Consider the following 13,019-nt stretch of genomic DNA (forward strand, 5'->3'; position numbering starts at 1 on the left):
CGAGAAAAAGCAGGCGGAACAAATGACGTGCAGCCCAAACTGGGATTCGTTTCTTCCATTTCTGCAGGTCACGGCACACAAACTGCTGTTTCAGGGACACGCTCGCATTTGCATGCCCCACTACCTACCTACCTGAGCTGTGTGTCTCCAGCTGTGACCCCAGTGCTTCAGTGTCCTGTGAGCTTCCTCCAGCTCCTGTTTGAGCCTGGAGGTCTCTGCACAGGGAGCAGAGGGCAGCAGGGTAGGAGGTGTACCAGGAGACCCCTGGCCTGATGGGAAATGCTCCCAGATATTAGTACTCATACCATTCAGACCTACGAAGAAACAAATAAATATAAGCAAAATATGTTCTGTATGAGACTATTTGATAATTTAAACAGGAATCTACAGACCTAAAGAGCTATGAGATGGTCCCAGGAAGCTGCTCTCTGATTGGCCAGGTTGGGACAGATGAGTAGAGAAGAATGGTGAAGCATGCGGCCTGACTGGGGGAGATGGTGAAGGTGAGCTAAAAGCAGCGGAGCTGCTAAAAGACCCTGGGATGTTCACTGGGGCAGAACTCTGAAGCTGGCTACCTCCTGTGAAGGCAAGGAGAGAAAAAAAAGAATTATTTTTACGTACATGTGCATAATATTTGATGTCGGACAGATATTCACATGTCGATAATTCTATGTGTGTTCATGCTTTCAAATACCCAGCATGACTCCCACACTGGGCAGGGCAGAGCTGCTCTCCAAGCTTCTCTCCAACGCCGACACACCAAAGTCATTCAGGTCGAGATCATCCAGGGCTGATTCTGTAACACATAAAACACCACAACTTACATATCTACTGTCACAACTGCGAGATATAAGGATTTTCTTTTTTTCACTTTTACTCACCAACAACTGATTCCACCGTTTCACTAGTCGGGTAAAAGGGCAAGGCATTAGCATTCATTCCAGAGGATATGCTGGATCCTGGGGGTCCAAGAGGAGCAGGGCTAGGCGGTGTGGCTGCCAGACTAGAGGGGATACTGGAGGACAGACTCAAAGGGCTGCCAACTGGCAAAAACACCTGAAGGTCCTTATGAAGAAAAAGTAGAAAAAATAAAATAAAATTAAAAATAAAAATAAAAATAAACGGTTTTGTTACTTTATTTATGTCCTTCACACAAAAGCATTAACAAATATATAAGCAAGAAAATACATTTCAAAATGTTTGATCGTATTAGAAAACAAGAAAACCTGTTTGTTCTGAGTTGATGCTAGTTCTCTGTGTCGCTGCTCTAGAGCAAAACCCCTTTGCTTGGCCTGAAAAATAGTGACTTTAAATAAGCAGGAAAAATATTTTGCAGTAATGTCTTCATTCTAGAGACGATTTTTCTTCAGTATATCTTAATAGGAACTCATACGACCATGTTCCCTTTTTCCTATGTGTGTTCTTCTCACCTGATCTTCCCTCTCAAACCCAGGTGCCCTGCCGTATCCTCCCTCTCCCGCCCACGGAGACTGAGGCTCTGCAGATCCACTCATGTCCTCACACAGAGACAAAACGCTACCAAGCAAGCCCTGCTCTGCTACACATGAGCCTGCAGAAGGAGAGAAGGGGTCCGAGATAGAGCAAGACCCCATGTTGTGACTACCGGGACTGGCAGAAACCTCCTGGACAGGAATAGGGTCTGGAGGCCTAGGGGGTGGAGGGGAGCTGGGGTTGGGGAATGATGGCTCCTCTGGAACAAAGGGCTCTGGAGGAGGAAGAAAAACAAAAATTACAAGTTGACTCATCAGGCGCCTCTGGTTTCTGAGACATGATCACGGGTGTTTTGTGGGGATTTACTTTCAACATGAGCAAAGGCACAGAAGGGCCCTCTGGGACAGCTGCCACACTGCTGCATGTCATTGCACTTGGTGGATTTATAGATCTGTAACCAAAAAAAAAGACACTGCTTCGCATCTTGGGCGATTTCCAGTCAAGTTCTATAAAATTTCCTCTAAAGGAGACAAACCTCTGGGTGGAACTGTTGTTCTGTTCTCGTGTGGCAGTACTGACATGACTCAGCTCCCTCACATTTACTGGGATCTCCCCACTCTTCACTTTGCTTCACCGCAGGACATGGCAACGCTCTGCGGTGGTAAGAAACAAACAACAATTTACTTAAACATTTGAGCCCCCAATTGAGCAACAACAATAGCCTCATGTTTAAATGCCTTCTTTCTTTAGCACAATGAAACAGAGCACCTGTATTTGTGCTTGTGTGGGCTGCGTCTCCTGTCTTTGCTGTTGTGATAATACGGACAGGCATAACCTTGACGACACAGGCGAGGTGGTTTCTTACAGAGCTCTGTCTTGTAATGGGACAGCACGTAGTCATTATCTGAGGAGACACAGAGAAGAGAGGAAAGACACAGTGAAGCAGGCAGACTGTAAGGGCAGGTCAGGGAAATTAGGTAAAAATATTTGACCTTACAGCAACTGGAAATCTACAGAAACAGACAATCTCAAAATACAGCCCAATATGGATGGTGATTGGACCTGAAAGGATTCAAGACTTGTTCAAACCTGTATGTTATCATGACCTTTGAAAAACTGATATATACATTTAATTAAAGCAAAAAACATGTTTTTAAATAACATTTAAGAGGTTTTTTAAAAACACAACCTAATTTACTTCACACCTGTAAGCTCTGTTTAACAAAGGGCATCATATCAGATTTCTAAAAGGATACAACAGAGTTTTGGAAACTGAAATCTCTGCAGAAGATTAGAAAGTTACAGTTTGTGCTGTAACTCAGACTAACCCATTAGAATAGGTTCATGCAAACATGCATAACTCCAACCAAGTTGAATTGTTGCAAAAACACTATAGCAGACATATGTTAATAAATGTACACAAGCTAAGGTAATCCTGTTTTTCATGTTCTTATGAGAAAAAAAACTGCAGAGAACCAGTTCCTAGTAGTCCAGTTATTTGTAAATGTTAGTCTGTCTGCTTATCAGTTCCACTTGCACTGATGCTACAGTCAGCTGATTTCAGTTCATGTATTGGAGGAAAATAGTGGCACAGTCTACAGCATGGATATTTGCATTATGCTGCTAACACAACTTCAGCTCTTTGCAAGCATCTGCACAGACAGCATGCTAACGCTAAGCTAGCTAAGAACCCATGGTGACGTTAAAGCAGAGTGAGTGCTGACCCCAGCCCACCAGCCAGACCCTAAGCTTCAACAAGTAAACTGATGAGCAGTCAGGCTACAGCCTCTGTTTCTACGTCTTCATGTTTCTAGAATCACTGTGGCGATCCCTTTAAGACTCCGTGTGCTGGTTTTCATCTTTGCTTTGTGTTCTATTAAGAGAGGGTTTGTGTAATACTAAGAAAACGATCTACAGCTACTAGCTACAGCCCCACACACCAACACAATCCATATCCTAATGACTACACACGTATGACCTTTCTCTTAGTACTTAGGTAGGAACACAAAGCCGATAGTACATAGCAAAGATTGAGCAGTGAGCTGTTTTTCTGCCTGAATTCCTCCTGAAGTGGTGTTCCAGATGTTACCTTGCCAGCGTGGCTCCTCACTCAAGATCTTCTCTATGAGGGCTGTACTCGCTGCCTGTCCCGACTGCCCATCTCCTCCACCTCCTTCCGTGGTCCCTGAGCTTCCTTGAGACTCCATCACCTGCATTTCCCTGTGTAGCACGTAATGAGAAAAAAAACTTTGTCAACACACAGCCACACACATAGAAACTACTTCAAAGATGGCTTCCATGTTTTATTTGGTGTACCTGATATCATAAACAGGGCTGCGCAGGTCATGTGATCCGTGAGCAAATGCACAGTGGGAGCCGTTCTTGCTGCAGTGGCCTTTTGCATCAGTTTCATGGATACACGATCCAGTTTTATAGTAGCGGAGATGGTACCTGCGCTCTGTGTCACCTGCTGTTCGATGCAGAAACGGGCACCTGGAATGTAGAAAAATAAAATTCAAAAATGTTAAATTATTTATTTAAAGGCATGCAAATCATGCATGCCTTTAAAAGTGTTTTTTAATTATGAACCATTTTGTATGGATAATATTTCCCCCCCCAAAAAAACAGGTAAAGAAAAACACACTTCATAATTCTTTGTTTGTAGAAACTGCTGCATGGATGTAAATGGGATCGTCAGATGTTTTAAGCACACAACATTTAAAGCATACTTTTGTATTCTGATTTGAAGCTCAAATCACAAAATACATACCCTTTGCACCTTTATCCATGGGTGCCAACCAGGACTGGACTGGTAATCAGGCATGACATGTAAATATAATTTTTTATGTTTTTTGTGTCCATATACACACAGCACACAGGTCGGCTTGATGGGCCGATGTGCACTCTAACCCTATCCTACAAGCACTGACAGCAGCCCATTGGTTCATTTTTATTAGAATTTGGATTGCCCCATCACTGGCTCTCCCCTACCTTCCCTGTGGACCCTTGCACCTTGTAGAACAGAGTTTAGTGTGGAAGAAGTAGTTCATAAAGATGGCTAAACAAAAGGTAAAGCATGGAGCTGAAAGGCTGAGGGAGAAAAAGAAAGAGAAACAAGAAATAAAGGCAACAAAATGTGCCAAAGTAAGCAATATGTTAGCAGCTCCACCGTCAGTAGTACCAGCAACAACTAGTAAGAAGTCCTCGCAGTCACAAACAGTTGCTGTTGCAAGCTTTGGAGAAGTGTAAGAGGAGGGACATCAGTCCCAAAAAGAGACTTATGAAGAGACAGAGGAAGGTGTCTGTGGTAAGAAAATAGGTGGCGGGACATAATTAAGTAAAATAAATGGCTACTTTGACCACAACTAACCACAACTAAGATGCCATTATATGATGGGCTGCCTGAACCAAAAATGTCACAGAACAGGAATCATGTTGCAGCCTTTAGATTTCCATTTTCTTTGTTAATATTAACAAAGATGGATTGTCATTGTGAGGATTGAGGATTGTACAGCACATTTCATTGGAGGGAGACCCTCAGAGTGAGAGAACAGGTGCTAAAGCATCTACTAGATATGCATCCATACGGTTTTGGCCCATTTTTGTTCCGAATTACCACTTTGATGCCTTTAATGGAGATAATAAAGGTCTATTGACATTCAGAGACCTACACAATTGCACAATACGTTTCATAAAGAACTTGAATTTGACATTCTCCTGACAGATTAAACTTGAAAGGGCTGCTAAAACAACAACAAACCTGAAAACGTGGACATTTAGTTAAATACTACATCTTTCTGTTTAAATTAACCTTACAGAGACTATACATACCCCTAATATAGACCTTAACAGACATGGTGTGGTCAGTTATGTCATTCAAAAACAAAACTTCCCCCTTACACAAATCCCTGTTTTTGTTTCTGTTCTAAGTATAATCAAGGCAAACATCTTGTGCTAAACTGAAGCCTTTGTTACACTCACTCATCTCCGTCGGGGCAGGTGCCTGTTCCCTCATCATATTTGGTACAGTAAACATCTGGGCTGTAGTTGAAGGTTCCGTCCCGTCTGCGTATTGGCCTGCGGCGTCGCTGGTTCAGGAAGTGCCAGTGGAAACAGGAAAAAGGACGGTGCTGTGTACATTTATGTTGTACGAACAGGGGACACTGCTCCGTTCTAAACTCCTTCAGATATCTGGGAAAGAGGTGAGCAGCGAGAGAGACTGAAATAAGTTGTTGTACGGTGTCACCATATTTTGAAGTGGCCTACACAAATAGGAATATATTAATATCATTGAGTTTTTCACGAAGATAATCTCATAAAAATAATTACTGTCTTAGCGCAACACAGTCTCGGCAGCAGTGAGCAAAATTCCTCACGGAGATGGGTTTTTTTTGTATATATACACTTTCACTAAACAAAGTGCCGTGAGACACACACAACAAAGCACTTAAACGATGCTCCACCGCACAGCCTGTAAGAAATGGCTACTGTTACTGTCCAACGTTAGGCCTCTTTATGGAGACCTACAGCGCTAAATAAGCACATTATTTGCTTTGTCCATTTTAAGCACGTTTACTATTCATGGAGTTTCCTTAAATACATTTTAACAGTTGCTTTCTGTGTTTAAGTGCACGTGAGGTTGTGTACACTTGTGTACACAAGCTAATCCCGCTAACTAGCTACGTACGTGTAATGTTGAGGTTTCTCGGGCTGCACGTTCAACACGGTTGCAGGAGATGTTGACCCCCCTGCAGGCGAAGACGAAGAGGACGAAGAGGGTCCTCCGGCAGTCGTCGCTACCGAAGATGACGGGGGCTGTGGATACGTTTTAGACATTGTACCCTTCTAAACCCTAACAACAAGAAGCTTGTTTTTAGCTTACTGGCTAGCTATTCTCATTAGCTTCGAAATCCGCATTCTGTGGCGATGTGAGCCTGCGCAGGGCAAGAGGAAGTAATAGCAAAGGGACAACTAATAACACGGAACTATGGGACTTGAAGTTCAGTTATAACGTGACTAAAGCTGTGATTCAAAACTAAAGTGAAAGTCATAAAACACTCAAGATATTAACTGTCACATTGTCACAGAGTTATGGCATTTGCACAAAAGTGAAACTGAAGAAAATAAGGAATGATCGAGGTCACGTTTATTTTTTTATTTGCTTGCTTCTATTGGCTGTACCTTATATCCATTGAGCCAATCAGTGTGTAGTGTTGTACAAGTATGACGTCACGACAAAGTATTAATAGTCGGCCTCGTTGCCCTCTGTGATAGAAAACGTTTTCGGAGGTTTCCGTTTTGTAGGTGTTGTCTTCGTGATTAGTTTCACGCTCAACTAAAGTCGAAAAGGTAACGTGAGTATTTCTTCTTGCTAATAATACGTCTAATGATTGTATTGTCTTTGCTGTGACATGTGTTGTGATTTTTGTTTTGGGTTTAAGTGTCGGCTTGCTAACGATAGCCTTAGCTAAAAACAGAACAATGGAGTGTCTTGCGGTTTGTCGTTTAATGTCGCCATTGACTCGATAAAGTGAAGTTAGAAATCACAAACGATGCTAAAATTGTTTAAATGTTACGTGAAATTTGAGCGTGATGTCTTTACGAAATGGCTAACAGCTTATATAACCGTTTGTGCTAACATTGGTAGAGTTGAGTTAAAGCAATGTTGTTTGAGGTACAACGAGAAACTGAAAATGGCGAAGTCGAAAAGCAGAGACTGGCTGGGCTGTTTCGGGCTCCCACTGTTTTGACGCCATTGTTTGCGGCTACATTGGGCCGTTAGAATAATTTTAATCATTCGTGTCAGTATGTTAATAAACACGTTAAGCGAAATGTGTTAAAGGACATCATCACTAGTTCGCTTTAGTGGAAACTGTTACATAAGCTGCGGTGGCGTATAAAGGTAGTGTTCTGTTGGTGTTGGCCGCCTTGGGGGAGGGGGAACTGACGATGCTAGCCATGTAGGCTAGGCTAACACGCTAGCTTGACTAATTGGTGTCGTACCAATTGTTGTTTCTGCCGAGCTGCTTTAGTCATGTAGCAGTTTCTGACCTGGACCTTTTGGGATTTTTTTTTTTTCTTTTATCCTAAAAGCTAGTACAGAATGGCCCGTACCAAGCAGACTGCTCGTAAATCTACTGGAGGAAAAGCGCCAAGGAAGCAGCTTGCTACCAAGGCCGCCAGGAAGAGTGCGCCATCCACGGGAGGCGTGAAGAAACCCCATCGTTACAGGTGTGTGGCACTCTGGTTGCTCTTCACAGAAATAAAGATTTACTGGCCTACAGTGTGTTGAATATCTGCTCGATTCATCTGCTAGGCCTGGAACTGTGGCTCTGAGGGAGATCCGTCGCTACCAGAAGTCCACTGAGCTGTTGATCCGCAAACTCCCCTTTCAGCGCCTGGTGAGGGAAATTGCTCAGGATTTCAAGACTGACTTGCGCTTCCAGAGTGCTGCTATTGGCGCTCTTCAGGTAAGTGAAACATTTACATTTCACCTGCAGAGTAATGGGACTGTAATGAGAAGCTTATTTATAGATTTGTTTTTTTCTGTGTCGTTAAACAGGAAGCCAGTGAGGCCTACCTTGTGGGTCTGTTTGAGGACACAAACCTGTGCGCAATCCATGCCAAGCGTGTCACCATCATGCCCAAAGACATCCAGCTGGCACGTAGGATAAGGGGAGAGAGGGCCTAAGTGGCTAGTGACTGCATTGTCATGACAAATGATCCTATTTATCATACTTAACCATTTTGTGGACTCTTATTTTCTTGGCTTTTTTTTTAAACAGTTTGTTTTTTTACTTTTTTTTTTTAGGGTTGACACAAATCAATCATTCCGCAAGTGTGATCCCCTTGCAGACATACAGCTGTCTATCATTAGATATGGACCAGGTTTGCTCTGTCCCAGCTTCATTAATGCAAGCAATGGTTGAGAGCAAGCTATCATGCATATGATTGTCCTCTGAGCAAAGGGGTTGTTGCTATAAATGCAATACGAACTATCAGCATTGACTAAAGTGTAGCTACTGTTTGAAACAATAAGTTCTCCATTGTCACAAAGGGGCAAAGCCCAACAATATCCTCCTATAGCCAATTGCTCTGCATCCCACTTCTATTCAGTTGGAGCTCATCCTTAGGAATTCCTATTGTACCTTGCTGTGGTGGGATTGGGCAGCAGCATTATTCTCGGGAGCTGAGCAACTCCCAAAGCTGCACAAGCAGTTGTAATCTTGTGCGCCCATCTGATGATGAAGTTCACTTTGAGAATGAGATTTACATGTCACTACACAAACTTTTGTGCTCACTCAAAGTACCATCAATGGGGACAGAGTTTGTCTGAAGGGGGCTTCAGATTATCCATTGTGGGTCATATCATAAGATGTAACATCACTTGACTTTAAACTTGTTGTGGGTGCCCGGCTCCTTCTGGGAATGGGGGCCATCTTCCATGGGGGGCAGGATTTTTAATCCATTTACCACAAAATGCCAGCATGTCATGCTCAATAAGGCCTAGTGTCGGGTGTTGGCTACCTCAGTTGATTCTCTATACTTGGTAACAAAGAGCATGGCAGACCCCTGCATATATTCTTGATGGCTTTTTAACATGTTTTTTCCAACATAAAATCTTGGCAGCTACATTTAATACTATTTATGAAATGTTGTCACATGTCTTTCTATTAAAGGTCTTTATGAGTAGTAAGAGGTGTGTTGTTGTTTTTTTGGGGGGGGGGACTATACAGACAGTGAAGAGGTCTGTGGTCAATACACATCTTTTATTTACAACACATAGTTGGTCACAGCTGGTTTGTCATACAAACCATTCCGTATGCTTGAACCCAGTGGCTGTAGGAGGGGAAAATACAAGTGTTTAGTGTTTGAGTGACACGCCTGTAAGCACATGACTGCGTCTGAGAACTGCGATGCCTCACCAATCCTGCAGACGATGTCTTCGCACTCCTTGATGCTGCTGGCTCGGAGCACCACACAGCAGAAGCCTGTGGACTGAGGGGTTTCTGGGGAGTCTCTGTGAACACAGCCAATCATGTGCTTAGATGACATGGGGGCTCAGCCAATGACAAGGCTTATATATTGCATCATGACATCCTGTCGTGGGCGGAGTGCGAGCTAAACTACAAGCAGCCTAGTTTAACAGGGATGTGTGGAAAAGCCTTTAATAATAAAATAGCTTAGATTATGGTATTTTGCCAGGATGTACTGCAATATCAGTTAAAGGCTTTCATATAAAATGTGATACTTACGCCACACAGAAGGCAAATACTGTGTAGTCTGGCTGTGCATATCTCCCCACGCATGAAATCTCGGGATAATGGTGCTCAAACAACTCCTGATGAGAGAAATTAAGACAAAACTTCAGGAGAATTAAAGTACAGGCAAAGGGAATCTTTACCAGAGATATCTACTTACCAATTTACTGTTTTTGTCTGTGCACGTCAAATGCGTTTCCTTCAAATCTAAAAGCACTTCCTGCAGGGAAAATTACATGGATTATGCATATATAAGTGCTTTGCAGAAAATTGGGGAAACAGCTTTCATTACCTTGCTGGGTAGGTTTTTCTGCAACACCTGTGGGATTGCATGCTGGAGCACCTCCTTTCCTCCAAACTGAGAGAGGCAGACAAATGACAGCAGTTACAGGAGGTGTGTGCAGAATGTTTGAAAATGCTGTAAAAACAAATTGTCATTTACCATTCCAATGTTTGCCTTTCCCAAGAATTGCACTATGTAAACAATCCTGTGGAACAGAGGTTGTTCAGAATGTACTTCTCAAATGTCACATCATGACGGCAGCTTGAATACAGATCACAGCGATGGCGTATTAACACTTGCCTTCCCTCTTTGAGACACTGTGATGGAGGAGGCTTCTGGTCTCTGCTTGCTGTCTGCTGGGAGGAAGCAGGACCCAGCTGCAGGGTGGGGTTCTCTGTCCTCAGGGCCCGCAGGAATTTGATAAGGGGTCTATACACTGTTCCGTCGTGGGCCCTCCATCTTATAACACGGATGGACAAAGGGCAGCCCTTAAACCGAGACAGAACTGCACCGGCCTGTGAGTACAAGTAAAAAAGGTCTGGTAAAGAAGTGTATATATATATATATATATATATACATATGCAGCACCTTTCCATGCTGCCTGGCAGCTCGAGCTTCAATATCTACATCTATCTATCACTACTTGCTTATTGCTATTCTTCTGTCAAAAATCCCCCCTGACATTCATCTCCACCCACTCCACCCTGCTTGCACTCTCTTCTTCACCTCTCTTGTGCACTATTCATTGCTTTGGACATTTAAACCAAGGTATTTAAACTCATCTCTATTCCTCATCTTTCCATCAGTCTCCCTCTCATCACATATATGTATTCCGTTTTGCTCCCACCAACTTTCATTCCTCTTCAGTGCGTACCTCCATCTTTCCAGACTCTCACTATAGATCACAATGTCATCATCTGCAAAACATCATAATTCACAGAGACTGCCCCACACCTGGATCTACGTTATTTATTAAAATATAGATGATCCACAAACATCATGAAATATCCACGGATATTGCATGATATATTTAACATGAATTCTTTTTGCTGGATAATTGTGTGATGAAAATGCAATATCACAACAGCCCTAATGCAGTACGGCACTGTATATCTGAGGGATTTCTCACATGTCCACTTTTAGAATTCCTCAGCGAGGTCCCATTGATCTCATCGATGATGTCACCAGCACAGATGAACTTGTCGACGTCAGCCTGACTGCCGGGCATCAGGTCGAGAACAAAGACGCGCCCGCTGAGATACCTAAGAAGCAGATCCATAGATGTTTTTTTACTAGCCCACGTGCTCAGTGTAATGGAAATATTTGTGGACTGGAACATACTAACCTCAGAACCAACCCTACCTCCCGGCAGGGCACGACTTCATATATCTCACACACCTAAAAGCAAACAGCCAGCAGTCAGTCTTTCACCTCCTTAAGATTGTACTTTTTTTTTTTCTTTCTATGGATTTTTGGACATATCCAAAGACAAATAACATGATAACAGTGTTACTGTGATGCTCTTACCGGCAGGAGCCAGCTCTCATCCAGAAAACTGCAATTCTGTATACAAGAAAAGAAAAGTCTTATTAGATCGGAGTTCAAAGTGATTGGAAAAAATCACAGTAGCGGCTCTGACCTCCATGTCCAGTTTGAAGTCCATGTGTGAGAGCACCAGCAGCAGCGACATGAAGGGTTCTGGAAGAGGAAGAACAGCAGCTCTTAAGATTTTGTTGTTGACAAGAACTTCCTCAGTTTTGTTCAAGCTGCTGTAACCTCACCCACAAATTCCTCATTCCTGAGAATTGATAAATCTGGGCTGTACCACTGGAGGAAAGAGAAACAATGTTAATCACAACTATGCAAGTCTGTTAGAGAAACACACTTTCTGAAATCCCATTTTTGTGTGGTCAACACTGGGGAACAATGCATCTGTCCATGTATCAGACCTCCAGGAGTCTGGCAGTGTGCAGCAGGTGTGTGAAGAACTGCGGCAGGACCTTGCGGCTGAGGGCCAGCCTGAGCAGGTAGCGCCCTCGGCCCTGAGCTGAGAGCAGCTTCCTGCAAACTCTGGTCTGCTCAACTGCCAAGGACAGAGCAGACAGACTGCACGGGAGAACACAGACAGAGGTGACGGGCATTAATGAGTGAAGCTGTCACTAAAAAAACCAAAAACTTCCCTATCTGCTAATCTAAGCAGGATATAGTTACCTGCCACAGGCATCTTGATGGGGTAGCTGTTCAAAACAGTGCCAGTAATCTCTGTGCACCAGACTGAGAACTGGCTCTGGAGAGAAATGAAACACACCCTGAGTGAATACTGCAAAAGTCTCCTTCAAAATGAATTCAGCTACACAAAATGATGATACTGACGCTGGAGTCCCTTCCTGAGGACCAGCTCCAGCAGCTCACAACAGGAGGCGAGGTGAGGGTTGGAATCTGTCACCCGCTCTCCATCTGACTGCAGGTTCAGGACACACACTGAGTGGGGAGGGGGGGAAAACACGCAACACACATTGGATCTGTTGTCATCAGCATGACATAACTGCATTTTTGCAAAGCATGTGATCATCGCCATTTCACTCATCAACACTAAAACAGAGACTGTGTTGACGATTAAAAAAAACGTAGCGGAAGCTTTTTATTTGGCATAAAAAATAGTGCGCTGCAGGGTCTCAGAAATGAAACCCAATTCTAGTTGTACGTTTTATTATGAGTACGTCACGATCAGCTGCTTACTGAAATTGTGATCCAATGGCATCGTACCATCACTCATCTATTATTGATGCTTACCTTTGAGGGAGCCAAGGAGAGGGTCTTTGGGTGCCATGTTGATCGTCCAGCTGTGATCAGAGCCTGTCCTTGATAAGAGACGCGCCGCTTCTATCCTCCTGTCATTTAAGCAGGCTCTGGGGACGCGCGCTGTATACACACTTCCGTGAAGCTAACATATCGAGAAACACCTTCCAGTTCCACTGTACCTGAGCGAGGACGGGCGATGTCTTGCTGTCATTAAGTTATTA

At 43.5% G+C, this 13,019-nt stretch overlaps 3 protein-coding genes across 4 annotated transcripts in view; 1 reads left to right on the plus strand and 2 right to left on the minus strand.

Moving 5' to 3' along the window:
• The window catches only part of unk (unk zinc finger), an 11,258-nt gene extending 4,727 nt beyond the window's left edge, over window positions 1-6,531 (minus strand). The window contains exons 1-13 of the mRNA XM_031753319.2: window positions 6,140-6,531; window positions 5,434-5,643; window positions 3,769-3,945; window positions 3,542-3,672; window positions 2,221-2,356; window positions 1,988-2,105; window positions 1,819-1,903; window positions 1,431-1,726; window positions 1,227-1,292; window positions 882-1,065; window positions 695-796; window positions 393-578; window positions 133-314 (exon numbers count right to left, since the gene is read on the minus strand). Of these exons, the coding sequence (XP_031609179.1) occupies window positions 133-314; window positions 393-578; window positions 695-796; window positions 882-1,065; window positions 1,227-1,292; window positions 1,431-1,726; window positions 1,819-1,903; window positions 1,988-2,105; window positions 2,221-2,356; window positions 3,542-3,672; window positions 3,769-3,945; window positions 5,434-5,643; window positions 6,140-6,288 (2,022 nt within the window). The 5' untranslated portion in view covers window positions 6,289-6,531. The remainder of the gene's footprint in view (window positions 1-132; window positions 315-392; window positions 579-694; window positions 797-881; window positions 1,066-1,226; window positions 1,293-1,430; window positions 1,727-1,818; window positions 1,904-1,987; window positions 2,106-2,220; window positions 2,357-3,541; window positions 3,673-3,768; window positions 3,946-5,433; window positions 5,644-6,139) is intronic.
• Window positions 6,532-6,674: 143 nt separating this feature from the next.
• On the plus strand, window positions 6,675-9,148 carry LOC116330875 (histone H3.3A). The gene is made up of 4 exons (XM_031753325.2): window positions 6,675-6,801; window positions 7,546-7,683; window positions 7,769-7,922; window positions 8,015-9,148. The coding sequence occupies exons 2-4, from the start codon at window positions 7,556-7,558 to the stop codon at window positions 8,141-8,143; spliced, it is 411 nt and encodes a 136-aa protein (XP_031609185.1). The 5' UTR covers window positions 6,675-6,801; window positions 7,546-7,555; the 3' UTR covers window positions 8,144-9,148.
• Window positions 9,149-9,202: 54 nt separating this feature from the next.
• si:ch211-250n8.1 lies at window positions 9,203-12,923 on the minus strand. Of its 2 annotated transcripts, none has more exons than XM_031753322.2 (16): window positions 12,790-12,923; window positions 12,370-12,477; window positions 12,208-12,283; window positions 11,946-12,102; window positions 11,778-11,823; window positions 11,636-11,694; window positions 11,524-11,559; window positions 11,342-11,394; window positions 11,126-11,258; window positions 10,297-10,511; window positions 10,156-10,201; window positions 10,006-10,071; window positions 9,874-9,933; window positions 9,708-9,790; window positions 9,378-9,472; window positions 9,203-9,291 (listed from the first exon to the last, which is right to left on the minus strand). In XM_031753322.2, the coding sequence occupies exons 1-16, from the start codon at window positions 12,824-12,826 to the stop codon at window positions 9,257-9,259; spliced, it is 1,305 nt and encodes a 434-aa protein (XP_031609182.1). In that variant the 5' UTR covers window positions 12,827-12,923; the 3' UTR covers window positions 9,203-9,256. The 2 variants fall into 2 exon arrangements, with proteins under 2 accessions (XP_031609182.1, XP_031609181.1); XM_031753321.2 differs by having other exon boundaries at window positions 9,708-9,793.
• Between the last annotated feature and the right edge of the window lie 96 nt (window positions 12,924-13,019).

The sequence above is a fragment of the Oreochromis aureus genome, linkage group 8 (genome assembly GCF_013358895.1).
Source record: "Oreochromis aureus strain Israel breed Guangdong linkage group 8, ZZ_aureus, whole genome shotgun sequence".
In the NCBI taxonomy this organism is placed as follows: domain Eukaryota; kingdom Metazoa; phylum Chordata; class Actinopteri; order Cichliformes; family Cichlidae; genus Oreochromis; species Oreochromis aureus.